At 36.2% G+C, this 26964-nt stretch overlaps 1 protein-coding gene across 8 annotated transcripts in view; it reads left to right on the forward strand.

Annotated features, from left to right (window-relative positions):
- Positions 1–26964, forward strand: part of CPNE3 (copine 3) — a 31291-nt gene that overhangs the window by 944 nt on the left and 3383 nt on the right. For 4 of the 8 annotated variants that reach the window (XM_052786740.1, XM_052786743.1, XM_052786739.1 and 1 more), the window contains exons 2-15: positions 8813–8952; positions 9558–9737; positions 10902–10976; positions 11437–11508; positions 12331–12414; positions 13998–14087; positions 17514–17612; positions 20395–20481; positions 21070–21129; positions 21935–22068; positions 22516–22570; positions 22672–22723; positions 23367–23500; positions 25582–25818. In XM_052786740.1, the coding sequence (XP_052642700.1) occupies positions 8821–8952; positions 9558–9737; positions 10902–10976; positions 11437–11508; positions 12331–12414; positions 13998–14087; positions 17514–17612; positions 20395–20481; positions 21070–21129; positions 21935–22068; positions 22516–22570; positions 22672–22723; positions 23367–23500; positions 25582–25818 (1491 nt within the window). In that variant the 5' untranslated portion in view covers positions 8813–8820. Of the gene's footprint in view, positions 1–5; positions 2350–3441; positions 3593–8812; positions 8953–9557; positions 9738–10901; positions 10977–11436; positions 11509–12330; positions 12415–13997; positions 14088–17513; positions 17613–20394; positions 20482–21069; positions 21130–21934; positions 22069–22515; positions 22571–22671; positions 22724–23366; positions 23501–24587; positions 25550–25581; positions 25819–26964 lie in introns of those variants that run through there. The other 4 variants (XM_052786742.1, XM_052786741.1, XM_052786746.1 and 1 more) reach the window with 4 other exon arrangements.

The raw sequence follows: 26964 nt of genomic DNA on the forward strand, positions 1-26964 counted from the left end.
AATTTTCTCCTCCACTAGGGAAAAGTTAAAATGTGAAAGTTCTTCACTTTTGCTTCCGTGCTCGTATCTTCAAAGTGCATTAAGTATCCTCAAGGTAATATGCAACGCCCCGCCTCCGAAAGTTACGTTTGTTTTCTTGGGAGTTTTATGTCCCCGAAAGTTCAAGTTAAAGATGTTTCTGTGGCGGTACAAAAAAGTTTATTTAGTAGAAGTAATTATAGTCAAACTTAATGCCGGATTTTTTTTTCTTTTCCGTTGAAGTTTTAAATTTTAGCTTTATATATGTATAATCACAGCAGAAAGATGTTTCAAAGGGCATGCAGAACATCAACAAGCATTAGAAGAAAAAAAAAAAGTAAGCAAGAAAGATGTGTAGAGGAGCAAGGAGAACCAGACAGAGCTCCTTTTGTTTTTCTGTTATGCTGTTAGGGAGCATGCAGGGTTTTTCCAACAAGTACATTTGTATTAAATATGTCAGTATTAATGAAGACAGATCCATTATATGTGACTGTTAGACTAATTTTAGTTCAGCTGTTGAAAGCAAAAGTCCATTTCTGGTAGGTTGAATAACTAAGCCATTGTTAAATGTCATCTGCCAGAATTCCAAGGTAGCAGTGCTGTACCACAGTGTTTTTACAGCCTTGTGTTATGCCCAAGGCGTTAATGTTTTTCCAGAATTTAAGGCTAGAGGGAAGCTATAGTAGCTGTTTTGTACCAACAACACCAAAGATCCTTCTTTTAGGGGTAATAAAACTAAAATCTCAATTCCACAAATAGGTTAATGTTATTACCTGGGGTGGAGTGTTTTTTTGTTGTTTTTTTTTTTTTTCCTTTATTCTGATTCAGAATCAGATGCTGTCATTACCATGGTTTCCTTTAGGAAACACCTTTAGGGACAAAGTTGAGCAGAAAGATATGTTTTTTTCCTTCCTTATTAATTCTGTTTATTTTCCAGTGAAAGTCAGCATGCTCTTCCAATATAAATAATGTATGGTCAAGTTAGTATTTGTAGGTATTACTTCCTGTTAAACCCAACAAAGTTACTTCTATTCTTGGATCAATTAGGCTAAGATTCGTAATGGCCCCTTCTAGCATCACATTGGAAGCTGTGGTGTGGCTTGTGCAAACGAGTAGACAGGAGGTAGAATTATGGTGCTCTTTACTGTTTTGTGTTTAATTTCTTTGGTATAACTTTAATATTGCTTTAGATGAGATGCTGTTGCTCAGGGATTTAAAAATGGCATTATTAAGCATTTGAAGGATTTCTGAATGTACGAGTTTTGGGGCTGGGTTGCTGCATCCAAAATTCTGTTTAAGAAATAGTCTTAATGATTTGGATCGCTTGCTTCATACTTTCTTCTATGGTTGAAAGAAAACTGGGTCCTGTGGATCCTTCCCATCCTGTATCTGGATCAAGTGCTCATGTTCACTCAGTGCTTTATCCAAGACACAGTTAGGAGCCAGCTGAATTAGTTCTAGTGGTGTCAACTTGCTTCTGGTGCTCCTTGCATTCAGGAGGGTTATTACAAAGTCCTCATGGTAGTGATTAGCAGATGTGCAATAATCTGGTGGTTCCAGGAAGCAGCATGATAGCTGTGAGCTTGTGTTCAGAGCCGCTGCCTACATATACGCAGAGCACGTATGATGCTTCCCAGGCACAGTGAATGCAGAGTGCAAGTAGCTGCTATGATACAGAATTGAAGCAGAGCTGACTGGAGAGCTCTTCATTTGCCTATAGGAAGGTTTGAAATACATCTGGGCTATAGTAATGTGTAATTTTGTGATTGTCAGTTTCAAGTTAGTGGTGGTGTTTACCCTGAGATACAAAATGTTATGCTGGACCCTTGTGGGATAGTGTTTTTATGGATTTTTCTTAGGCAACCTTTAGCAGTGTAGGAAAGCATAGGATTCTTAGAGCATAAGCTACATTGGGAGCTTGCAAGCCACTGGTTTTGGTCTACTTGCTTTAAAACACTATCACCTTATTGGTAAAAAAGGGTTAAATGAATAGGACAAAAAAGGTGATCTGATCTTTGTTCTTAAAATCTTAAAGGGCTTTTCTTGCTGGACTTTTAAAATATCTAATTTATGTTGTACTTTGTTCTGTAACAAAAGCTCTGAGTTTCCCATAAATAATCTTTACAGTGCTGTCATCATGGACACATAGAACTATTGGACAGGTTATTTATTTTAAGAGGAGCTGTAGTTCCTCAAAGTATATGCATTTGAACCTGTTACTTTGATTGATATATGGGAATAACAATTCTTGGTTTTAATTTCCTTTCATTTCACATTTTAATGCTACTACTGAAGTTTTAGCCTTCTCCTGCACAGAGACAGACCTCTGAAGTAAGTTACCATAAACCCATTTTTAAGAACTGGTATTTCTAACAGTGAAGTGTCACAACATGCCAGACTTGAAATGGACTGTGAGGAAGATTAGTCTAAAACATGTGATCACTTGCATCTTGTTTCTGCAATAAACAGCAGCAAGTTTTAGTGAGATACAAGTTTTTGTTTCTTGTGGATAATGTTAATTATGTAAAGTCAGTCAGTGGCTCTACAGAGAGAAATTGCAATGAAGAATACACAATTTGAGATACTATTCAAATTGCATAGTTGATAGATTGTTTTACATGAAGTAATTCATATAAAAATATTCTGATAAAACATAAACACAGGAAACACTTTTCCCCTGGTTGAATGCTGTCTGCTTAAAACAACTACATTTTGAAGTCAGGATATCTGTGTTTCTTAATTTTCTTGTTCAGGGCACAATATTACCTTTTACAGTTTAGCTCACTTGCATCAAAACATCACCCAAAATTCTTAAAATGCTTTTGTGTGAGGAGGATGCTGGGAAGAACCCTCAGCATTAAAGATGTGCATAAAGGGTGAACACACATATTCAAGGATAAAAAGGTCAACAGAAGGATGTTTAGAAATAGCTGTTTCTAAGTCATCTTGTGAACAGGCGTCCTAGAAGTCAAATTAATAGTTTCTGGTCTGTGCAGTGAGATTTTTTTTTTTTTTTTAAAATAGAATTCTAAATATGTTCTTTGGCAATGTGACTTAATGATAGATTTTTATATATAGGAACTATCTGCAAATAGTTGCCTGACTTGTTACACCAGTGTGCTACTAATCCAGTAGATAAATATTTAAACTGCCTGTGTATGGTGAAGCTTGTATAAATAGATGATTCATTTCCCATAAAGAAAATAATGTCTCTCTTCTCACACACTCATATGTCTCAGATTTCTTAAATATTAGCTCTTATTTTTGTTTGGCATAATCCCCAGGAGAATGACTTCTGTGGTCATTAGGGTTTTATCAACGTAATCTCACTTGTTCAATTAAGAATGATATAATTCCTTCCTGCATTCTAAATAGTGAATGTGAGAAGATACAGCTTACACTCAAGGTTTTGTGTGATTCTTCAAATACAGAATGATGCAAGTTGAGATGTGTTACTTTGAGCTGCTTCGGTTGTTCAACTTGCCAGCACATCAGCTAGTGCCACAGGACGATTTTATCAGCTGTGTCTTCTGTAAAGAGAGTGAAAAAGAGGAGCCAGAATTCAGATTTAGAGGTATGGTTTTTAGAGAAGTCTCTAGTTTTCAAATGCAGTGATGAAATAAGGTTATGAAACAGTCTTAGCCGTTGTAACTTTATACGCAGTGTCAGCTCCTGTAAGGCGGTCAGTTTCCTTGAGAATTGAAGGGTTACCTTGAGTTTTTTTTAAAAATACATTTATATACATGTAGTCCAAGTTCATTAGAAATTGTGTTGCTGCTAGCCCCGTCGGTGGAAAGAAGCATCCATCTGTCATAATTTCATTGTCAGCTTCTTGCAGCAGACGTGGCATTTTCTGTGAGTATGTTGTCATTCTCTGTTCTTTGCATATGCAACTGTTATACAGAGATGCTAGACGACTATGCTGAGATTATGGATTGAGCAGGTTATATTGTGAGATGGATGTTGTCTCCCAGGTTAATTTCATTTAGATCTTGTTTTGTCCATCTTTGTGCCAGCTCTTCACCAGAACCCTTCTTGCAAAAGGCTGTTGCAAGAAGCGCTGTTATTGCTTGCTCTGAGATGCAATAGAAGAGGTTCTAAGGAACACAGAGATCTTTACCACAAAAATTTCTGTTTGCAAGAAATGGTACCTTAATCCTGTCTGAAAGAGCAGAGACTGAACAACTGCATACACTGAATGTACAGGACAGTAAAGCTTCATATGTATTATTTCAGGTTTAGGCTTGGTTCAAGACTTTCATTTTCATAGTCTGTCTGAATAATTAATTTATTTCTGTGTTGTCATCTGCCCAGGTTCATGGAAAATACTTAATAATTCAAGAAGGATCTGAGCACTGCTTTTATGTGGTACTGCCTTTTTCGGTCTGGCACACAGTTTACGTAAAATGCTTAAGTGTAGCATTATGGCTAGAAGATGAGCTGATCAGGAATAGACTTTATTAGCAAGTTCTGAAATGTTGGCCTTGCTTTTTCTGTGTCCGTCTGGGCCCTGAGGTAACTACAAAATATGGATTTTTGGTCTATTGTCATTAGTAGTTTGCAGGAACTAGGAAATGTTCTGTGACAGCAACAGCTTACATCAGAACAGGTTTCAGACTCATGACTAAAGGCAGTGATGCCAAACCCAGCTAGAGCAGTGCTCACTTCATTAGTCTTTTTGTTATCTTGTAGTTATGTATTTCTGCTTGTCAGATTGGGAAACACCTATAGTTATGAACATATCATTGTACTACTCTGGTATGTTATCTGCACAAGCCTGTACTCTCCGCTGGTATTGCAGCATTGAAAGGGTTGCTGCAGTCTGACGGTTCCCAAGTGCTCTGTTAGAAGATTATTCTGATAATAGATCTGTTCCCTTCCAGGTAGAATGTCATGTTTACAATTTCTGTTGAAAAGCAGACATTGGCTGGGTTATTTGGTGGATGCCACTTATCTTTGGTAGAATCATTAGTGGAATTCAAAGAACATTATGATCGGTGGAACTGCAAGACAAGACAAGTCCTCGATTTACAGTTTTGCTTTGGTAATGACAGCTCAAGCAGAAGGACTTGTAATATACTTAGTTGACCTAATCATGCTCTTGAGCTGCCTAGACATGGCATAGGATCAGGAACAAGTTATCTCCCTTGTGACTGTACATTGCTGCAGTTCAGAGTCTGGATGTCACAAGTTCTGCCATACAGTTTATATAGTAATTTTCAGTCTTCTCCTGTCCAGAATTATCAGTGGTTTTGTTTTTTTTAAAGCCTGATACGCTCCTGTGGTCATAAAAGCCATTCCAATAGAAATGACTGTTAGTTGTCATCTGGCCTCATTCTGGTGTGCTTTACCTCACTTTACGGTGTACACTACGTGGAGGACAAACAGTTGATAGCTTGAGAAAAGCAGAGGTTTCAATTATATTTGTCCAAAGGGGAGCATAGTTACTTTCATAAGAATAACTAATTGAATAAAGAAGTCTCTCGTTATGTGATGTAACTTACTGGTAGTCAAGGCTCATCCTACCAGAGCCCAAACAGTATCATCTGTCCATGTAAAGTTATTCCAGTATCCCAAATGTGCAAGTAATCCAGTCATGTATCTGGAATATTTTGCATCTGATTTGCCGGCTAGATCTGATAGTGTGTTGTAGAATGGTATTTCAGGAGGTAATGCACTAGTGCAGCCATGATTTTTTTACTTCCACTGTCCTGAAGAGACTGCAATTTGCCACACTCTGTATTCCATCAAGTCTTCAAAAAGAGCATGCTTACTCACCTGACAGTGACTCTGATCCTTGAGGATGTTTATCATATTTAGGAAGATGTTTATCATCTTTAGGAATCCTATCACCCACCTCCCAAACCTGTTCTGGAAGTTTTCACCTAACACAGGCTTTCAGACGTGAGGAGAATTGGGTGGAGCTGGAGTCATTCTTCCTTTTATACAGTATGGGATTACGAGGATTCATGCAGTATATGCAGAGCGCCAACAACCATGCTGTTTAAAAGACTTCTGAGTTCACACAAGTGAAGCATCTGTGTGCCCTCTGCAAGTTCTGTAATGACCGCAATGTTGTAAGAAAAGTATCTGTTGTTTATGTACCGAGTTTCACTACCGTAAATACTGTTTTGGGTTAATGAGATATTACTTTTTCTCACTAGTATTTTACTAACTTTTAATGTTTATAATGTTATTGAAAATCAGGTTGTATACAGCTATTTACTGTAAAACATATCAGTTTTGTGGTGTTACGGATAGTCATGTTGTCTTTCTTTCAAGTAAAATAGCAAAATTAATTCTTGAAATGCATTAGCATTACAGACCTCTTCAACCCCTTATACGTATATTGATTCCTGATATTCTCAAAACCTCTGAGGAAAATGCCTTGCATTATTTTTCATCTCGGATTTTGCAAAACTGGAAATGGAAGGGGTTAAAGGACCATCTCAGGATTTGGGAGGTTTTGCTTTTGTATCCAGGTTTCAAGTTGAGTATCCTCCACTTGGATAAATGCATTTTCTTGTTGTAAGTTGTCTTTTATCTAATATGGACGCAATTATTACATCTCAAACAAGAGCATTTGCATTGCAGGGAAGGGAAGCAAGTTTTTTAATCCTTCCTTTCCCTGTGTGTTAAAGGATGCTTTTTGCACAGCACCTCTTTTGCTAAATCTGCTCTTTTCCCACATTAGATGCATTGTGGGACACTCAGTGATGTGAAGGGGGAGAGGAAGTAACAGAATTGACGGATTCATGTGAGAAAGTACTTGTGATGGAAGAGAATTGGGACACACACACGCACACACAAACGTACATGCTAAGTAGAAAAAGCTGACCAGATTTTTAGGTTGACTGGATGGTATCCATTTACCAGTGATTTTGGAAATGTTACTTTAACAAAAGAAATGTGGCTACAAGTCCTTTTGGGGACTCATAATAATAATAATAGTAATAATAATGATGAGTTTCAAGGAAGTTAGAGCAAGAAAATTTTGACTGTTTTGAGAAATATGTCTCAATTCAAGTTTGAATTCTGTTGAATTTCTTGAAAACTCTTTTTACTTGCTGTTGCAGCAGTGGGTATTAGACCATCATTTTGTCAGCAGAAAGTTGTTTTTCTGGAAACAGCCATTAAGGAGTCATGCACTGGTCTGCACTGGATTCTATGGGCAAAGCCACTGACTGTTAATGAGCTCTGTCTGGCAGCCAGGAAAGCAACAGGGAATGGAAAATACCAGCACAAAAAGAGAACCAGGAAAAAAGGGACAGACTGCTTTTTAGGGGTATGCTTTCTAAACCTAAAAAGCATTGGTTTAAAAATATTTTAAATACTTAGAGCTTCACTTTTTTTTCCCCCTCAAGGACAATGACTGAAGCTTGGTAAAGTAATGGGAGCAGAAGATACTCAAAGATGGAATCACATTTAGGTGTTTGGGAGGTGCAGGAGGATTTCCATGAATCTGACATGCTTCTTAAAAAAAATGTATGTGCATGGATGTTTGAGTGGTTCCTTTACAGATAATTTATATTTACTTCAGTCTCCAAAAGGTCCATCTCTAAGATAGCAAAACAGAGACGAGAGAGGTAAGGTGTGAAGTGTGCCCTAGTGGAATACAAGAAGCCTCGGGAAAATTCCCTCAGACCACAGTGTTTTCTTTCTCCTGTTTCCAGTTTATTGTTCGTTTTTATCATGTTCCTTTCCTTTTTTGCCTCGAAAAAAAGCTCCTTTTCACCAGAAGTTGTAAGAATACAGTGAGAGGAAGAGAGATGGGTTGGGTTAAGTATAGTTACAGTATACTTGAACATGAATGTGTAGGATGCAAGTGAGCTGGCTAGATAGAAGCAGATGCCTTTGCTTCCTTATTCTGTTTAGTGTCTCATGCACTTTCAAGGTAAGTTAATCCACAGAGATACTGTGTCTAGACTGTGGACTTGCTGTAGAGAAGGAGAACCTGAAGCTACAGAGGCTTGGGAACTTCCAGGATAGGTTGCTTGTGGAAAGATTTGTAAGTTTTAGTCTCTGAGTCAAGGGCAATTGTACTGTAGAGACTCATCTCCCAAAGAGGTGTTGGAAATGATCAACTGTATTCCTGAAGAGTATAATTATAGAGATTTTTTTATGTAGAAAATATCTGCTGCTCAGACCTAATAAGGCTTGCAAATGCACATTATCCCGGTGTGGGATTCATAACTTACAATGAAGTTGTTTTTGTAGGTTTGTAATATCTGCTGGTCTTCTCGGTTCCCGTGGAGAATGATTGAGATACTTAAGAGGAAATGTAAGAAAGCTTTCGGTTGTTCTTTTTTTTAAAAGAACATCTAGAAAGAATTGCTCCTAATACTCAGTTGTTACTTTACTTCAAAGTTGTTTATCCCTATTATTAAAAATTGTAGTTGTTTTTGAAGATTTACTAAAGCAAGATCACCTATGCCGTTACCCACCTAAACTCCTTGTCCAATCCTGCCATGTTCATGGCTTCAGGATGTAATTTAAAGCTTGCAAAGTTTTATTGTCAGCAGTTCAAACTACTGTACTTTCTTTGTGGTGTTTTCCATTTGGTTCCTCAAGCATTCTGAGAAACCTGATCTTGTTTCTTATGTGCAGATTTTGAAATGAAGTTTTATACATATGTGGCAAAGCCAAGAGTATGACAGTAATACTGTAATGTTGGTATATCATAAATCTTAAAATTTGCATTTGGAGCCTCAAATCTCACTCCTGACAAGCTAATAACTCTAATGATCAGTCAGAGAATTAATGCATTGTGACAATCCCATTGTTTGCTTTCTAGCTTAACAAATGGCGGCACAATGTGTGACAAAGGTGGAGCTGACTATTGCCTGCACCAATCTCTTGGATAAAGATGTTGGTTCCAAGTCAGACCCGCTGTGTGTGCTTCTCCAGAACACAAGTGGTCAGCAGTGGTATGAGGTACAGTGTGATGCTTCTCATGAATCTGCTAAAAACACAGTCTAACTTGTTGGACTTTCTAAAATGCTGGAGTGTATGATTTTGTTAAAATATTTTAATTATATACCAGCACCTCTGAGTACTTTTCATTAGATTATGTCTATAATAGTTATACAGGCAGCACACTAATAATCGTTTTCTAATAAATATTTACACCTGTTTGATTTTTAGCACTGTTCCCCCAGCCATGTGTGGACCAACAGAAGAAGCCTTCTAAGTGCTTAAATGTGCTTTTATAAGTACAGTACTCCAAAACTAGGGTCTCGTCCTGGATTTGACAGTATCAACATTCTTATTTAACATTCTTATGTTAGTCTTCCATATGCAGGAATAGATACTCCTTATAGGGAGCAAAGAAAAACAGGTCCTCAAATATCTCTGACTTACAGCAGTGGGTTTTGTAATATAATGTGGTTATTTATATTTGATGGAAGGTTTGTAGGAAGATACACCTGTATACTTTATAGTAAGAAGAACTTTTGAAAGTTTCTAATAATATGTTATTCGATTGGAGTGCTTGTTTGGTTGGTGAAATACTGGATAAAGTGATATCTTTCTAATTGCAGGTTGATCGCACAGAAAGAGTTAAGAATTCCTTGAACCCAAAGTTTGCCAAGAAATTCCTAATTGATTACTATTTTGAGCTTGTTCAGAAACTTAAGTTTGGAATATATGACATTGATAACAAAACCTTTGATCTGAATGATGATGACTTCTTAGGAGAATTTGAGTGTACACTGGGACAAGTAAGTATGCAGATGATTTTCCTTAGAATTAAGAAAATGTAAGTTACTGCAAATCATTAACCACTTTTACCTTAAATTTATCACTATGTTCTTGTGTAGTTGGGGTACTCCTAAGCTGAATAGGATTCCCTTCATTTGTGTTTTCAAGCCTCTTTATTTGCAAAAGGTCTTGAGATGATGCCCTGAAATGTACTCTAGGATGGTGGCTGTCCAAATTGCTGTCTGAAAGTAAGTGGACGGTCAATGAGCACAAAGTAATAATTGCTATTTATTTACTCTAAGACTCAAATTATTATTTTTATGCTCCATAGAAAGACAATTGGTGTTTAGCAACATAAGAGTGTTCACAGGGGCCATGTTAACCTTATAATTTGCTTTCCGGTCAAGGCCAGCAGTGATTCTGGTTGTGCTAACAGTTGATGTCACTCACATTTCCCTGTCAAATTCTGCTATTGGTGCTATCATAATGGGGCAGCTTCTTTTCAACTTGTTAATTTCTAGTAGATCCTTTGAAGGCACTTCTCAGGAGAGTCTTCTTGGGTTTTTTCCTCCCCTGTGTCTAAAGTATTTTTATTTTAAGTGCATTATGAAGATGGAGGCATTGTGAAATGAAATTCAGTAACAATGTAAAATTAATCATTCATTCTTAAAGTAAAGAAGGACCTGTAGAATGAGTAGACACCCTTCTGATAAAGCATTGCCTGAAGAGGATAAAGCAAAATCAACTGGAAACGTGGCAGGGGAGACTGATGTTTGTTTGTGTGACAAATACTGTGTTTATAAATCTGTTTGCTGAAGCTGTTATGAGACATGGCTTGCATGTGTTTGAATGGTATGTATGAAAAACTTAGGAACAATTTGAGATTGGAACTTAAGGTATCACATTTGCCCATGTATGTATATCATGTTACTAGAAGACATTTTATTTCATATTGCTCCTGAAACTCTGCATGTGTTCATCTGCATATGTATTTTAAAATTTTGAAGTGTATCAAGTATTACCTATTTATTCGTAGGACATCATGGGAAGTAAATGTAATGTTGTCATCTTCATGATAAAGGAAACATTCCTAAAATGAAAATACTTCACCATCTCGTTTCATTTCTTTGAAAATCTATGAAATTGTGATAATAATGCTTGATACTCAAATTTTGTCTTGTCAGGTAGTTTCTAGCAGGACTCTAACAAAACCATTAGTGCTTAAAAATGGCAGACCTGCTGGAAGAGGAAGTATTACGGTAAGACAATAAATCTCCTTAGCATTTATCCTTAAATGTTTTTGTGGCCTTTTTTTTTTTTTTTTTTAGTTAGTTAGTTAGTGGCTTGAACACAGTGAGTCTAATGTACGGTGCTGCAAAAAGTATCTTAAAGCATTTTTTTTTTCCCCTCCACTAATATTTCTTTGTTATCCAAAAGGAGAGCAGCCCACTTTCTGCATCTATAAGTCTCATTGCATCCATCAAAATAATTAGGGCATCCAATGTGTTACTGTTTGGGCAGTATCTTTGTCAGTGTCATCATCTAGTGAATTCCAATGTCAAATCAAATTGTTCTTCCCTCCCACCACCCCATTTTTTAATGCTTCATTTGTGAGCAAACATGATTTTTTTTTTTTTATGGACCTGTCAGGAGTGTTGAGAATATGAGAAAACAATGTAGTTCCTGAATACAAAATAAGTATTTTGTTTGCCTATCTAGATTACAGCAGAAGAAGTGAAGGATAACAGGGTGGTTGTATTGGAAGTAGAAGCAAGGAAACTGGACAATAAGGTATCTGTGTGATTGCGGTTCTTTTTGATACAGTAATAAGATCAGAATCTTGTCAAAACAGGAAACATTAAAACGTTCATTCCTACTTTTTGCTGAAATAATGAAATCCATTAAGATTTTTCTTATACCAAAAAAAGAAATTGAAGAAAGATTTGCTTCAGAGTAACTTCATTGGCTGTTTTGAAATGAATTGTAATGTATTTCTAAATAAGACAAGTGCATTGCAGGGATAGTCTGTGAACGGCATGCTTTCATTTAAATGTAAATTTTTACATTTAATCATAAAGATAAGGGAGTTTTGGTACATCCATTGGTTTGAATAGCTGTATAAATGATTACCCGTTAGCTCTCTGAAGTAAATGGTGAAGAGTGTATAAATCTGTTATGTTAAATATTTTGGGGCGGGCTAAAATTACTCTATTTAGAAAGACTTTTAGAAAGAAAATAAAAAAAAATTAATAATGGAATAAATGTTATCATTTTTCCCAGTCAATTTAATGATACTTTTCTGAACTGGATGAAATCCTTAGTTTCCTAAATATCCATTGCAGTACTTATTCGTATAAGTATTCTTTTGCTTAAACTGTCAGGTATTTACTGTGTGGACATTACAGAACTTTTATCCTAAATTGATGGGCATGCCCTGTTTTCTTTCTGTCTTTCACAGGTGGTAATATAATCAGACTAAAGCTTTTTCATCCAAGGCTTTTGTTCCCTGAATATTTAGTTTACTTTTTGTTAAGCTAAGCATGTTTTAACTAGCATTTAGTGGCATTCATGCCACAGGCTGTTCTGGGATAATTACATGTTCTTTAAATACAGGACTTTTTTGGAAAGTCAGATCCTTATCTGGAATTCCACAAGCAGACTGGAGATGGAAACTGGGTGATGGTTCACAGAACAGAGGTAGGATATTTTCAGTCAACAACCTAGAGATTAACATTATTTGATTTCCAGTGTGTCACAGCACTAGAGGTTCGGTGCCTTACAAAAAGAAGAGAATGATCCGGCAGTTGACATGCAGACCAGTTAGAAACCACCTCTGCTCTTCCACTGATGTTTCTCATAGAACGGGAAGTCTACCTTACTCTGATTCTGATGTGTGCCATCCTATTTTAAAGGAAAATAGCTTTTTTTTTTTTTTAAACTTTCTGCAATCTAGAAGAAAACAAATGTTTTTGAAAAGGTACTGCATGCTCATACAGGGACATTTGTCTCGGTGCTACTCTGAGGGTAGAGCTTGGGCATTCCTATGACTGCTGTTCTTATGTCAGTGTCACCTAGCTGTACTGTTTACTAATAAACATAATCATACCAAATGCTTGCATGGCAAGGGCAAGTCAAGGATTATGCTGAGTGAGGGAAAACATGCTTGAGCAGCAGCCTTCCACCCAGGAGGAGGTGCAGAGGTCCTGTGGCAACAAGTGACAGGGTAGGAGTAGGTTCAAAATGTCTCACTGTAGTGGAAGTTCAGGCCCTAGTCACAACTGAGGTACTACTGTGTGCATTTGAAGTGGTGACTGTATTAATTTTGAAGCAGTATAAATCCTTTTTGTGTCAGATTTATAAAAATAGTTTCTCTCATGACGTGGTTCTTCTTCATAAAATGTGTCTTTTCCATGAGGATTTCAGTCATCTTCAATTTCAGTAATGAATCCAGAATTCGCTGTTCCAGCCTAGAACTGGCTGGAGGATTAGTTCTTTATGTTACAGATTTTAAAAACCTTTTTATGTTACTAACTTTTATTTACTGTTTTCATTTCAGTGCTAGAAGTATAAGTATTACTATTATTAGGTATTATTAATTATTGCTTGTTGTGTGTAGTTTCCTGTACTTTACAGTATCATTATTTGGTGTATTGGGTGTATTACAGATACTTTCCTGTTGACAAATTCTGAAGATCTTTCAGTATTATTCTTAAATATCACTTATTTAGCATTCAGCCTGGGAGACCTTTTATCCTCATGCACTGTTTCTGCTTAACCATACCATGAATTTCTTGAGGGAGTATTTCCATAAGTGGCATTTCAGAATAAATATAAGCTGGAATGAATTGTAATCTCCAGAGTATTGATGTATTCAGAAATTCCAATGTAATCTTTTTCCATGGTTTTTTGCTAAGTCATGCTGTTATGTATGTTTTTGTGTGTATATATATATGTGTGTGCTTATTAAAAAAAAGTCAATGTTTATGTAAAGATTAATTTTTTGCAGTGTAGTAGCTGAATAATATAGTAGATCACAGTGCAGTCTAGAAAAATATGGAGTTGAAAGATACCATCTCTTTTGGAGAATTATATTGCATGTTAAGAATGTTTAGTTTGTTTATATGCTGTATGTTAGGATTTTGATTGAAGGAAGTGATTGACAGCAACATTAGTCAACTGGTTTTGCTTACAACATTCATGGCATGAAGGTATTAGCCATTATGATGACTATTTTCCACTCTTGTGAACAATACTATTCTGGCTTTTTTTTTTTTTGACAGGTTATTAAAAACAACCTGAATCCTGTTTGGAGGCCCTTTAAAATCTCTCTCAATTCTCTGTGTTACAGTGACATGGATAAGTCAATCAAGGTAATGTATATGAAATGTGCGTATGAATTACTGCATTGAAAAAATCAGAATATGTAATAAGTGGAAGTTGTGTTATTCTATTGCCTCTTTTTGTTTCAAATTGAAAGTATTGGGTTTCTTATTCTTACTTGAAAGTCACAGATACATGCATGTTTCAGGGAAAAAAATATATTTCACATTAGTGATGCATCATGTGGTAAAAGTTGGTCTTTGAAAGTCTGGGAAACCAGTTGAATGCAGGTAGCTTTGAAATGTCCAATTCAGTTTCGTATTTGGATTGTACAGTTTTAGTGTTGCATCAGCCAGTATTGGTGGTATTAAGATACTGTATAGTGAAAGATGCATGATAAAGGCTAGAATATGCTTTGTTCTATGTTATGGATTTGTTAATACTTTGGTACTGGTGCAACAGATAACACTAAAGAAATTCGTAATATACTAGCTGATACAATTAGTTACACTTAATATACTAGCTGAGATAAGATGTGAACCAGATGTCTCTTGTGGATACCAGATGTAGCGACTTTTTCTGCTCAGATAAAACTGAGCTTTCTGTTGGAAAGTCAGCCAAACCTGTGAAATGATAGTTCTACCAGGACTGGTCTTTAACTCTTTGTATCTTCAAATCTTATCTTGAATAAGTTATGTTTAACTTCTGAATGTTTTTCTTCAGGAATTCCCTTCAGGGGTGGAATTGAAGCTAAACAACCAATCAAAATGCCATTTATAAGTTATTATGAACATGTTAGGAGCCTGGCATTTTAGCATTTGAAAAAAACCAAACCAACCAACCAGTTTACTTGCTGTTCTTCCTCTGGGAAGGAAAAATGAGAGCATGATCTGCATGTGACAGGTATTAGTCATATGACTTGAGGCAGTCCTGGAAAAAGCTTAAGAGGCATAGGGATCTGGGTGTTACAAGCACCTGTATAGATTTAAATACATAATTACAGAGCAGACTAATAAACAACTTTACAAGCCCAGAACCTGCTTCCCTTACTGCTTCTGTGTTTTTTTCCTTCTCATTCCTTTCTGCTTCCCTTTTCCCCAAAATAGCTGTAACAGCTCTTACATCTCCATATACTGTAAATATATTTCTCTTTTTCAGTAAACAGCCATACTAAAACTATAGACCATTGATTAAAATATATCTGAGGTGGAGTCATTCTCAGCTCTGTCATCATTTTAATAGTCTGTTCTTTGGAATCTTACCTCAGAAGTGTAGGTTTATTTCCAGCAGAAGTAGATTTTACTTGGGAGTTGTTACGGACTTGCAGACAGACAGTAGGATTATGTTTTGTCTTAGAAATCTGGGAGCTATCACTTCAAACATTAAAATGCAGACAGAATTATATTGTAATGTTGTTGAAGGATTAAACAATACTCTTAACACTTTTATATGCGCACAGTTCCATACGTAATGGGCTATTTATCATAGTAAGTAAACCCACCAACTTTTCCATAATGAGTGGCTTTTCACCTATTTAATGGCTTAGTTTGTGTATCCCCAGCAATGCACAAACCAAGTTGATTCTTTATCTTTTAGACTTATTGCTATATTCCATGTGAGTGTATTTGCAGTCAGTGAAGTTTTTCTGTCTTGAAAATGTGAGCCTTTCATCTGGAGCAAGCATGCCTAGTTCTGCTGGGGAAAATACATATGCAATTTTATCACATAGTTCCCTAGCGGTACTGTGTGTCCATGAGAGCATACATGGAACAAAAGAAGTATTTCTATCTTGCCTGGAGTAAGTATTGAAAATTGGCTTAGATGGGTCACATATACCAAGCAAGACAAACTTTGATCCCTTTGAAAGGAAAAAGAAATAACTGTGCTAACTGTGAACAGGTATCATAACTGTTGGCTCAGGAAATGTCTTCAGTTTTAAATTTCAGGTACTGAGGCACTTGGCTGAGTATTTGATTGGCTTTATTTATGGCATTCAAAAGAATTTACATAGTATCTGCCATGAACTTTAGTCTGTTGGTTCTGTGGCTGCTTGTATGAGTTTTAAGTTGCTATTGAGTGCATGTGCATGCATTTTATTTATTTATTAGTGCATTCAAAATGTTGTAGGAGTAGTGCAAGTCACAACAGAGGCATGTTCTGCACAGCGTAGAACTTGCAATCTACGCATCTTATTTTGTACTACAACATTACTGTTTGTTTTCAGAAAGTTAATTCCTCTCAGATGCTCAAGTGTATGTTGAAGTGGTTTGTTTTACTTTGTTATTCCTAAATGAAGTGGCCAAGTAATCAACTAAATTGTTTCTTGAATATAGTGTACAATTTTTTCAGTCTGGAAAGACAGACATGAAAATAGCTGTTGAGTTTAACCCATATATATTCAGAAAAGTTTTTCTTGAAGTTTATGTTTTGATTCCAAATAATGGGGGATTCCTACTTTGACTCTTGATTTATTATTTATCATTACTATTGTTAAATTATTTTGATTTGATTAAGTTAGCTAGCATGTCTGTGTTGCTAAACTGAAATAAAATACCAGAAGTGGATAGAATTAGCATATGCTATTATAGATAATATATAGAAAGGCAGTTGGGTCACGTTCATAAATTGAGCTTTTAAAAAACAAAAATTGAGGACATACAAGGTTAAAGTAACAGTGGTAAAATTATGGTCACTCAAAATGAGAGGTTCTCAATGAGAAAAAAAGTCTGTTTTTCACTTGTTCTGCCGCCTTTGGTGGGTTAGGGTGTTAAAAGATGAGTTGATTGAATAATAAAACTCAGCATTAAACATTGAATACAGGAAAAGAGGGATTTTTAGTTGACATTCAGATCCATGAAGTGTGGATCATAGTGACTGTTTAAATTTGCTGATCTGAAAAAAAAAAAAAAAATCTTGTTTCTAGATTTAGGGCTGAACCTTCATATACTTATAAATTCTAAGTTTATCTTGAAGATTTGTAAAGTAATATAAAAGTATTAAAACTCTTGTGATCCCTGAGTAACTATTTATTAAATTTTTAGCTGGATGGTCAGAGATAGTTAAATTTCCTCAATACCTCTGAAAAATTAAGTCTCTTAAGCCATCATGACAGTAAAAAAACCATACCTTGTTTTCCTACTCTTCCTGACACCCCCTCACTCCCCAAACATAGTTCAATATAATTGATGTTACTCGCTCATGCGGGACCTGACACTGCTTAGTATTCTCGTCTCTTCTTCACTTCAGTGGAAGATCAGATCTGCAACTGGGTATATTGGCTTTTACCCAATCAGTCTGTAATTTTTAGATGTTGCAGTCTTAGAATTGCATAGAGTTACGTGAGAAAAACTCCATGTTATAAGACATCTAGGAATATTTTGGGTGTCAGTTTTGGCTGAACTAGAAATGCCATTGCAGTGTTTATTGCTTTTGTAGGGCCATTTCTGTTACTAACACTGAACAATGCTTCATTTTAGGTTGAGTGCTATGACTATGATAATGATGGGTCTCACGATCTCATAGGAAGTTTTCAAACTACTATGTCAAAACTGAAGGAAGCATCTCGGTCCTCACCTGTAAGTCTTACATAGTCTAAGCTGCCTGTGTGTTTTTGATAAGCTGTTTACTCATTTTGGAGCAGAGCTTACACCGCTTGACTTGCAGGTATTGAAGTTGTGTTAGGCTACACCTTAACAATGCTACTGTAGTTGAGGCTGACTCAGCATTTACATTATGCATCCACTTCCCTAGGATTAGTATCTTGGTTACAATTTTTAATATTACATATCTAAATACCCAACTGTCAGCACAAATGAATTTCACTAATCATAAAAACACAGAAATCAAAAAATTTAGAGTGTCAAAGGACAGAATGCAGTACAAATTTCACTGCAGTTAAAAGGCCAAAGCTTGTAGTATTTTTTTCAGGTTTTACTTAGTCCTTTATTTCAAGTATGGCACTTACCAACTGTCATGCATACTTAAGTGAATATGAAAAAAAATTCAACATTTATGGTACTGCAGAAGAATGCAACTGAATGTGTTATGTTAGGTGGCTCTTATTTAAAGTGAAATTACCCTTTATGTTCTTACGAACTGTAACAATTTGCAAACCTTTTAATAGACAAGGTTTACATTTAGAAGGTGGCATAGCAACCTTAAAGTAAAAGTCTTTGTTTTATGGACATGTATGTTATCAAAATATTTTACCATCTTTTCCTTTCATTCTGTAAAACCTGCAGAACTGCTCCTGCATTAATAATAATGGGATATATATACAAGAGTGCCTGCTTGTACTTTTCTAACATCTTGAGTGTTGCATTTGTACTGAATTCTTCAGAGCTGTTTAATGCAAAGAGTCAACCTTGTCTGTAGTGGTTTTTTGATTGCTGCTTTGTGTCTTGCCATGCTTTTCTTTCAGATACCTGTTTCTGAATTAATTTTGAATTATACATGGTTTAGTTTAATGCCTGTTAAGGTTTTATATTGTTTGTAAGGAATTTTGGACTCATATCCTACCTATATAATTCATATGCTGCCTAGTTGGAGCTCTTAGGTGTTTTTCTCATTTTTTCTAGATTTTCAGGGGCCAGATCGTATCAGTTTAGCTTTCGATGCTAACAGTGATCCTTCTTATTACTGTAATTAAATTGTGCAAAAAAAAAAAATCAGGGAGCAGAAGGGTTTCATAAAATCATTTTTTCTGCTTTTTTTTAATGAAGACTTTATGAATCTTCTAACAAGATGGTTTTCTTAATTAATTTTTTTTAATAAAAAAATGTTGCACTTCTGTTATGTAGCAGTGTCATAAATTAAACAAACCTAGCAGGTTTGTATGTTCACATTTTCAAGCACATATTTTTTTGTAAGAACTGTGATAGTGCGTTCCCATGCAGTGTGAAGTGTGTTGGGTAAAGGCTCTTTGAGAATACAAATGTCTCTTTTCATTGTGCCCCTAGTAGCATAATAGGTGCGGTCTCTTTTGAATTTAAGGAAAAGGTATTTTAAGTTATAATCTGCCTATGCTGGTTTTGGAAATGCTTTAAGAAAGTTATTTGCATGAGAACTGTGGCTATACCTACTCTAAGTAACTTTCTGCTGTGTCAGTAAGATGAAGCAAAGATAAGAGACAACACAACTAATGTGCTCCAGGTTTCTTCTACTTTTAAAAGGAACTAACCTCTGATCCTCTGTGATCTGATTAATTTGATAATGTCTGTAAAATATTTCTAGTGCACATTAGAATTTGACTTTATATATTCCAAGCATGATCTTTAGTTACTCCCACGATTCTGACATCAACTGCACCTGTGGGAGCTTTGGCACAACTTCTTTGAAGTTTACTTGAGGTGAGCATGGGTGTGACTGTATCCTCAGTTGCTGAAAAAGCTGATCTTGTATGACTGAAGGGAATGAATGGGTGGCTTTTCATTCCCTGGAGAATTGCTGATTTCCGTGCGTGGCCCCCCCCCCCTTCCCTTAAGGTGTATCTTCCCCCTAAGCATGCTGTTAGTGAGCTCTGGTTGGAGGATTATAAAATGTAGTTGAAAGATTGTAAATGCTATGCATCTCATGGCTGTTATTAGTGAGTACCTCACCAATTGACATAGTACAAAAGTAAGTCAAATAGAAGTGATGCTGGGGGTGAAATGTCCAAAAAAAGAAGGTAAAAAAGAGGCATGTAGACTTCTCAGGTGCTGACCTTGTTAGTGCATTTTTTCACTTGAGATTAATTGCAAGATCACTTCTTAAAACTTAATTAACTTAAACCAAAGCAGCGGAACCTATTTCTGGCACTGAGCCGGAAGACATGTCTGGAATACCTCCTCGGACTATTTATGCATCAGACACGCTGCATTGTGCCGTCATGACTGTATGATGGCAGGAGCTGCTTAACCTGGCTAGCTGTTGATTGCACTCAGAGGTTAAGTTATTGGTTTAGTTGGTGAAGCTTCAACAACCGAGTTTGGAAAGCTTAAACATATCCCTCTTATCTCATACATTACTGCCACAGCTGCTGGAAACAGTGATGCTTTGCCTGAATCGCTGTGTCTTTACCAAAAAGAAAGTTGTTAACAGAATCCTCAGAGGGAAAATGGTACAGAATTTCTTTGTCTGGTTAAATACAGTTGTCTAAACAAATGTATTTGTAAGTTTTTGGGTAAGAGAGGATTTCTGTCTTGATAATGGGGGTTTTTTGCTGATTTTGAGCAGGCTGGGTTTAATTTTGCCGGATAGTGAAATAAACTGCATTTTTAATACAAGCCCAAAGTATCAGTCTTAGAATAATGAATTTTTAAATTTGCTGCATAAATGATATTTATAGTGCTTTTGTTGGATTTGTTTGCATTCATGCAGGTTGAATTTGAATGTATCAACGAAAAGAAAAGACAGAAGAAAAAAAACTATAAAAACTCTGGCATTGTGAGTGTTAAGCACTGTGAGGTCAGTAATATATTCTGGTATAACTCTGTTTTTAAGTGTTCAGGCATAACAGTTCTCATCTAGTATGCCTTCACCCTCAACTTTAAAATGTCTGAAAGTTCCAGACACAGTAAATGTTTAAGAGCTCTGATTCATATAAGGAGATAGATTGACAGCTGAATCATGTGTATGTCCTACCCTATCTCCTCACTTTCTCTTGAAGATGCCATCTATATGGCAAAGGTCGCTTACCAATTTGTAAGGCCATTCCTGAACCACTGCATTCCCCAAGTCACTGTTTTATGGTGAATTAGAATCTGGTAAGTCTGTCGTAATATGTTGTTTTATAAATGATAGTGCTTTTGGAGATTCTTTGTTGTCTGCCTGTAATTTTGTAAAAGGCCTGATCCTGATGCATTGAGTGTGTGATGGCATACGCTATAAATATCCTCACTGCAGTGGGTGGGTGGGATATCTATAGAGTAAAAGTAGTGCTTTGCGTGGGTGAAGATAACAAATCCGGAACCTCAAAAGTTGCTGCAATAATACTTATTGTTTTTCTCCCATTAAAAAAAAAAGTCAATTTCTATCTTTAACTTCTATTTTTAGATCATAGTAGAATGCACATTCCTTGATTACATCATGGGTGGGTGTCAGCTGAATTTCACAGTAAGTTAAATCATTTATATAAAGTAGCTTTTGAGTTTTGGAACAAACTGAAGCATATAATTGATTGCCCATGCTCTTAATTTGATTATTGGGTTTCTTTTTTTTTTGCTGTTGTTGTTCTGTAGCATGGAGGGGGGAAGCCATTTTGCTAGAGCCCATCTAGTCTGTTTAGAAAAAATTATTTTCCTTACTCAGGGCACAAAGTTCTGAACTTGTAGTTACATTTGTTGTGTGGATGGAGACCAAGGAGAAATTTACAGTTCTCTGATTTACTTCAAGCTTCCCTTTTCATAAGGGCTTCCCACCCGCCCGCCCTCCTGCCCTCCTGCCCTCCTGCCCTTTCTGTGACCAAGGATTTCACTTTTGCCCTTAATGGTGGTTTTCAAGGCACTTTGCCATTGAGGTCAGAGACCGAACTACCTCTAGGCTTCTGTGATGTCTGGCTAGTCGTACTTCTGAGACAAAATATGTGTATGGCAAGATACAGGATGAAATTAATTTAACAGCTATTGAAGAGCTGCTGTGAATGGTAACTGAAAGTAAAAACACAGTGAAAACCTGACAGATAAAAGTCATTTCAGCCCTTCTGAGAGATGCAGAGCCTTCTGCTGGTTTTGTAGTGGCATTGTTTTAAGAGTGTTAATATTCCAAGCAACCTGCGTCTATGTATTGTGCCTGTTAGATTTGTAGATGTCCTGGTAACTACTATTTACAACTCTTTCATGATTTTTACTTCGGCTTTGCCAGAGATAAGAAACATAATTTACCTCTAGCAGCAATTTGATATACATATTGCATTTGACAGGTGGGGATAGATTTTACAGGGTCCAATGGGGACCCTCGCTCTCCAGACTCTCTGCATTACCTCAGCCCTAATGGAGTTAATGAATACCTAACAGCCATTTGGTCTGTAGGAATGGTCATTCAGGATTATGATACGTAAGTTTTAGATTTTTATTTAAATAATTTTTTAGGTATGTATAGATTTCTGTGGTAGTTTCTTAAACTGGTGTTGAAGATGACAGCAGATATATTGGAATGAAACTTCTGAGCTGAAATGTAGAGCTAAAAAAGACTTCATAATCACTGCACAATCGCATAATCAGAAGTAGAAACTTGTGTTTACAGCAGACAAGCAAGGCTTTTCATCTGTGATGTAAAGAGCAGCGTTAATTTAAATAAATGCTTGCATTCTTGCCAATTTGGTGGTAAAGATTGGTTTTGGTCCTAGAAACAGTTATGGGGGGAACTTCCATTTAATTTTGCCTCTTAATGCTTAATAAACAGCATTTTTAATGATCAAAAGCAGCACTGATTAGCTAACTTACTGAACTGTGACAGCTTTTAAAGGAGCACACTTCATTTTCTTTAAAATTACTTTTTTAGAGATAAGATGTTTCCAGCCTTTGGATTTGGTGCACAAATTCCTCCTTCCTTTCAGGTAATAGGATATGTAAATGCACTACATGAGACAACTAAAAGCACTTACTTCAGGAGGAGATTGTATATACAGTCCTGACTATGTCTTTTGTGTATTGACAGGTGTCACATGAGTTCCCATTAAATTTTAACCCATCAAACCCATTCTGTAACGGTAAGTCTGAGAAAGACCTAGAGAATAAAATGTCGAAGGTGAAGGGATAAACACACTTGAAAAGTGAACTGTGAAGCGTGTTGTTCTAATTAAATAATGAGTTTAGTCATGTAACAGGAAACAGTTTTATAACTGTTTTCTTAGTTAATAGAAATAGCATTTGGTCTCTCTTCTGTAATGATTTGTGAAAGAAGTGTTTTAAAGAGCTAGGGCACAGTACAGGTAAGCTGGGAATGGTTCTCTCATGTTGTCACGCCACTTCATTCTACTTCACTGCTGGTGTGGAGTTGTCAGGTTTGAGTATGATGCTGCTAGTGCCTGTTCAACGTGGCCTCTCTGATCACACTAGTAACTACCACAAGCTGCGAGGCAAAGGGAACTGTTGTAATTAGTTACACGCACTTGGGTGTACAGTATTTCTATTCACATAAAGCCAAGCATGTTAAGCATGTGCATTAAGCATTGGTCAAGCTGAAGGCCTCCATTGCTCATGAATAATTTTTTTTTTCATCATGGTTAGTTTTAAATCTTTGCATCATCACTTTAAATAACTGATATATACAGTGTTTTAGGAAAATGGAGTGCTTCAAAACATCCTAATTCTAATATGAAAAAAATAATATGATCTATTTGTGTTCTTTAGGAATCCAAGGCATTGTTGATGCATATCGGGCTTGTCTTCCTCAAGTGAAGTTATATGGGCCAACAAATTTTTCTCCAATTATAAATCATGTGGCAAGATTTGCTGCTGCAGCTACACAACAGCAAACAGCATCTGTAAGTTCTTTAGGGTAGTATGTGTATTCTGCTTACTTTTTTCTTTCCCTTCTAGTTTATAAATACTATTTTTCTCTTTTAAGTATGTTTCAACAGCTGGCCATTTTCCTTGTGAATTGGTGTTTGGTACCGTTAAAACGATATAAAAGCTAACTGATTTTTGCAGATCGTACACAACAATTGTCTCCTAAATTAAATAAACTCTTCAGAGTTGAAATATCAACTTAAAAATACATGGCACCTTTATGGTATCTTCTATTCAAAGCTCTTGCAGTGCTATATAGGTGTTAAAGTCTAATTTAAGCCTTGGCATATAGGCGAATGATCTAACGTCAGCTGAGAAAAATCAACTAGACCTTGTTTCATATCAGATAGCTGAGAGACAGAATTCGGTAAGGTAACAAAGAAATGGAGGATATAGCTCCTGACACTTAGTTACCACCATAGATAATTAACTGTCCATACTATAAAGCTTTAGGTGCCATATGTGCTGTGCTCTCCTCCCTATCGTGAGTTGTTGACCTTATTAAGAAATAGGAGGTCTGAAAAGCAAGTTTTGAGTATTGAACCATTTAGATAATAATCCAGGCAAGTTCAGGAAATCTGAAACCATATATATCCTAAATCATTGATGATAGCAAATACTAGTATCTCAGATGTCATGTAAAATCAGGAGGTAAAATCAGCTATTTTTGCATATAAAAGTACCTGTGGAAACCAATTTGGAAAAGAGCTATTGATTTTCATATGCCAGGAAGTTTATAAGTTTTTGCTTTGGTAGCCTTTCAGTAGTAACTGTCATCTATATATATATATTAGGAAAGTAGCAAAACCTCTTGTACTTTTTTTTTCTGAGACTGCAATATGCCTAGCAAGAGCTTTATTTTTTTTCTGCCTAAAAGCATGTATTGAAGAAATTTTGCTGCCTTGCCATTTAATGCATATTGTAGGTATTTTGGGTTGGCTTTTGGTTTTGGTGTTGGTTTTTTTTCAGTACAGGGGAAGTATAAGAAGAGAGAAATAAATCCAATGTGATGTGCTATCATGCCACTGGTTATAGCCTTCTCTGATCGTGGCTGCTTTGTAGATATTCTTGCTGGAGTGGGGGAGTGGAGTGGTGGGGAGCCATGAGAAAAGGTGATACCTGAACACAGAGATAAGGGAAGACCAATTATTTTGGAGGCAGATAAGGGAAGATGGGAAGCAAAGTACTGAAGAGGAGGACTTCTGAGAATACTGGGAGTACCTTTGAAAGTTGCATTTGTGCTGCCCAGGAATCATCTGAAATGAACCAAGTGAGAGAAGACCAGAAGTTCAGGAATTTGGTAGTTTCTGAACTTTGTACTTCTAGTTTGTTCTTGGTACTTCAGAACAGAGGCGAAGATACCAACTTTTAGAAGCCTTGGCAGTATAGTGGAAGTAACTCAAGTGGTACGTGAATAAATTACCGAAGTACTGCAAGGTGGTTTCAGATGCCTAGGTAATTAACTTAATAAAGCAGCTAGAAAACATGATTAAAGGCATTTGAAAAAGGGCATTCTGTTTTTTGGTACAGAAAGATGTGTTTTAATCTATGTTTAGGATTTTAGGGATACATTATGAAAATGAAGGCCTGTTCCATTACCCTTGGTAGCACTTTTTTGTTCATCAGTTCTTAACTGAATGAAACGAAGGCTAGCATTTCATAAAGGTATTGATAGACCAGAAAGGAAACAAATACAAGCTTCACAGGTGTTAAACTGCCATCTATCCTAGGACAAATACTTGGAAGATAGGTTAACTGTTGGTTTGTCTGGGGATTTTAGAGAGGAGGAGAAGGGTGATACCATTGTTTTTTAGGGAGGTGGCTCTTTAAAGATGACTTCTTTTAAAAGATTGATTATGTTGTCCTTATAAATTTCTTTGGACTGTACAGATGAAGCCTGACCACAACTTAAGATGTTTGATTGTAAAATTCAGTGAGTGCATTGAACATGCTCAAAGTAACAACAGTATGTAGTCTGTGTGTGCATTTTTCTAAGTGTACATGTCTACACATTTTCTATTTCTCTGTCATAACACAGTGTGTATTGATTTGACAGCAATACTTTATACTTCTGATCATAACGGATGGTGTGATAACAGACCTTGATCAAACTCGAACTGCCATAGTTAATGCTTCGAAATTGCCTATGTCCATTATCATTGTTGGTGTTGGAGGAGCAGACTTCGATGCTATGGAGTTTCTTGATGGTGACAATGGAGTTCTCAGGTCCTCATCAGGAGAACCAGCTGTCAGAGACATTGTCCAGTTTGTGCCATTCAGGAAATTCCAAAATGTAAGTAATCTTAATGGTATGCTTAATAAATATCGTAGAGGTATGCTGGGTTTGCTAGGATAATCCTACGTATAGTCCTAAGCTTTTGCAGTGTCTCTAAAATGAACTCTGAAGTCTGAGATAAGTCTTTATCAAATGCTAAAAAAAAAAAAAAAGACAAAAGACTTCAGCATCTGTAGAATTTCTATTAGGTCTGCTGATGCATGTTTAAGACGACTCCATTTCTGGTTTCAGCACTGCATTTCTGACAAGTTGCTGCAGGGGAATGACCTTTGTATAAATCTCCCCCAGACTTGATTAAACAGATGGATGTGTTTTTCATTTGGGAGGAAGAACTTACTGTGGTTTTGTTCTTATGGTAAAGTGTTTTTTATTGTGGATACCCATTTGTAAACGTGGATTAGTCTCACATTTTAGTGCAGTGTTAAAATTCAAGGTTAAATCAGGGAGGTCGTAATCAGTAGAAATTGTGTGTGGGCACAATAGTGGTGATAGTTTTCATTTTCATTAAAGCAAATATACCAAAAAAATAGGTGGTGAAAGAATGGAGTCCTAATTTTTTGCTGTAGTACCCAATAAATATGCACAGGCTAATATAGTCCGACTTTTAAATGCCATATCACTGGAAATAGTTGATTTAAAAAAAACAAACAGCAAAACAAAAGTTTCCTCAGGATGGGGAAGATAAGGTCATTATTTTTATTTCCATCCTAATATGTTCTAATTTTGTTTTGTTTCTTCATATTAACCCTATTAATAATACTCCTTATACCTTCATATTTTGTCTTTATTTTTACTTTTGATACAAATTCTTTGTTTAATCTCAGAGCAACTCAGGCAAACTGAAAAGAGAAAGAGAGCAAAATCAATATAGAATATACTTACTGAATAATGCACTTGGATGTAGAGTAACTAGGGTCAATATTCAGTATAAAATTACACATTCAAATGCTTTCAGTTTCTAGAAAATGGGGTGCTTTTTTTTCCCACGGATACTTAGCATTACAGTAAAAACTATCTCTAGAAGAGCTGCTCTGTAGCAATACAGTTACTGTGGATGAGACTTGGTGCAAAAGGTTGCAGATGATTAGACAAGCCCCTGAAGTATCATCTTAAGCAGATAGTGGAAGTGTGTTTACATGGGTG

Source organism: Harpia harpyja, chromosome 5 (genome assembly GCF_026419915.1).
Source record: "Harpia harpyja isolate bHarHar1 chromosome 5, bHarHar1 primary haplotype, whole genome shotgun sequence".
NCBI lineage: Eukaryota > Metazoa > Chordata > Aves > Accipitriformes > Accipitridae > Harpia > Harpia harpyja.